The following is a 1,951-nucleotide window of genomic DNA, read 5'->3' on the forward strand; positions in this document are numbered from 1 at the left end:
CAGTGTGATGACCCTGCTGCCTGGCGTAGCCTGGGGAGTGTGGCCTTCTTGAGGAGATCTTGCCCGCAAAGGACAACGTGAAACATTAGCTGCCACTTTGGTAGCTCGAAGACGCATGTCGGAGCCCTGGTGGCAGAATGGGTTCACAGTTGGCTTGCTCACCACAAGCTCAGCAGCTCAGCACGACTAGCTTGTCTGCTCCGATACAGATCTACAGCCTTGGAAACCCAGAGGAACCCAGTTCTCCCCTGACCTGTAGGGTTGCCAGGAGTCAGGAATGACCTGGTCATGAGTTTGACTTAGTTTTGAGTCCCACGCTGAGGACTATGGCTTGAGGCTGAAGCCAGGTGGCTGGGTACCCAGAAGGGAGCTGGCTTGGTAATCCACTGTCTACCAGAATGTCTGTTCTCACTTCTTGCTCTTGCACACCTAGACCGTGCTGTGGTTGGCGCTGCCTGGGTGACAGAGGAGACGGAGAACTCCCTCGATGTAGAGTGGGAGAACCCCCCGACCGAGGTGGATTACTACAAGCTGCAGTATGGTCCTTTGACAGGGCATGAGGTGGCTGAGGTCACCGTGCCCAAGAGCAGCGACCCCAAGAGTCGATATGACATCACAGGTATGAGCCCAACTTCAGGGGGAGGAGGGGTCCACTGCAGACGCTGAAGTGGGGATGTGCACGCAGAGGGGACAGCACCCCACTGCTCATGAGTGCCACAGAGGGCTCTGGGCCCCCAGGAATCCCACCCAGACAATCACCCCTGAAACTCCCAGACACTCACCCAGTCCGCAGGTGCAGTCCCCGCTCCGCCATCTCAGAGCTGACCACACAATCCCGGGTCGCTCTTGTTAAAGGCTGACACACAGCTGACGTGTGCTCCACGTCAGCTGGCCTTCTCAAGGGCCCCATCTGTGTCTCAGCATGGATTCCAGGACATACAGAAATTTGGAATATGTGTGCATGTGTGAGAGAGACTGCTTTTTAGACTTTAAAAATCTTTAAAACGAGATTATTTTAAACACCGTGCGCTGCTGTGAGTTTTTAGGAGGTTTGGGTGGAAATGCCGTGGAGAGCCGGCAATCAGACGACTGCTGAGGAAAGGGGCCATGTCGGGGTGGACCAAGTGTGGTGATGCCTGAAGCCTAGACTATTTTCCTGACCTTCTGTGGGAAAACTCATCCTCATTGTGAATACCAACTTAGGAAAGAGAGAGTTGTGAGACACTATTAGTCCTATTTTCCTAGGCAATGGCAGTTTTAATGGTGTCCGCTTGGCCTTTCCTACCATGATAGCCCTTATTCCACATTTCATGGATCCAGTATGGGGGTTCTGCCAGTTACTAAGTACGTCTATTCCAATGATGCCTTCTGGAAATGGGGAAATAACCACAGGATGGGTCTGGGGGCCCACTGGACCCACAGTGAGGCGTACCTGAGCTAAAACCTCATTGATAACTTGACCTCCATAAGCCCCCACTCTAATTGGGGCTTCGAAACACTTTGGGTCTCCTGGAACCAGTGTCAGTTCCGAGCCAGTGTGCAGTAATCCCTGAAAAGTTTGATTATTTCCTTTCCCCCAATGTACAGTTACTCTTGTGAAAGGCCGCAGGTCCCTTTGGGGAAGGCTAGAAGAAAGACTAAAAGTATAGACCTTCGCTGCTGTAGCAGGGTCCTCCTTCAAGGGAGGAGCGCGGAGGCTGGCTAGCTTGATGGTAAACTGTCCCTTGGGCCCTGTTGTGCTGTCGGCTCCCTGAGTTCGATCTTGAGAGGCATCCTTGGGGTGCCCCCTGTCTGCGGAGTGGGGGTGGTGATGGAGCACACCCGTGTGCGGCACACACACAGCCAGCCGGTGGGCAGCTTTTAGCTCTGGGAGTCTGAATGTGTATGTCATGAGGCACCACCCTTCAATGGCCTCTAAAGCAGTGGCTCTCAGCCTTCCTCATGGCGCGAC

At 53.8% G+C, this 1,951-nt stretch overlaps 1 protein-coding gene across 1 annotated transcript in view; it reads left to right on the top strand.

Annotated features, from left to right (window-relative positions):
- The window catches only part of TNN (tenascin N), an 80,156-nt gene that overhangs the window by 7,688 nt on the left and 70,517 nt on the right, over positions 1-1,951 (top strand). Inside the window, exon 4 of the mRNA XM_004706818.2 lies at positions 434-619. Coding sequence (XP_004706875.1) covers positions 434-619 — 186 coding nt within the window. The remainder of the gene's footprint in view (positions 1-433; positions 620-1,951) is intronic.

This window comes from Echinops telfairi, unplaced genomic scaffold (assembly GCF_000313985.2).
Source record: "Echinops telfairi isolate 266 unplaced genomic scaffold, ASM31398v2 ScPeMD7_7424;HRSCAF=8462, whole genome shotgun sequence".
NCBI lineage: Eukaryota > Metazoa > Chordata > Mammalia > Afrosoricida > Tenrecidae > Echinops > Echinops telfairi.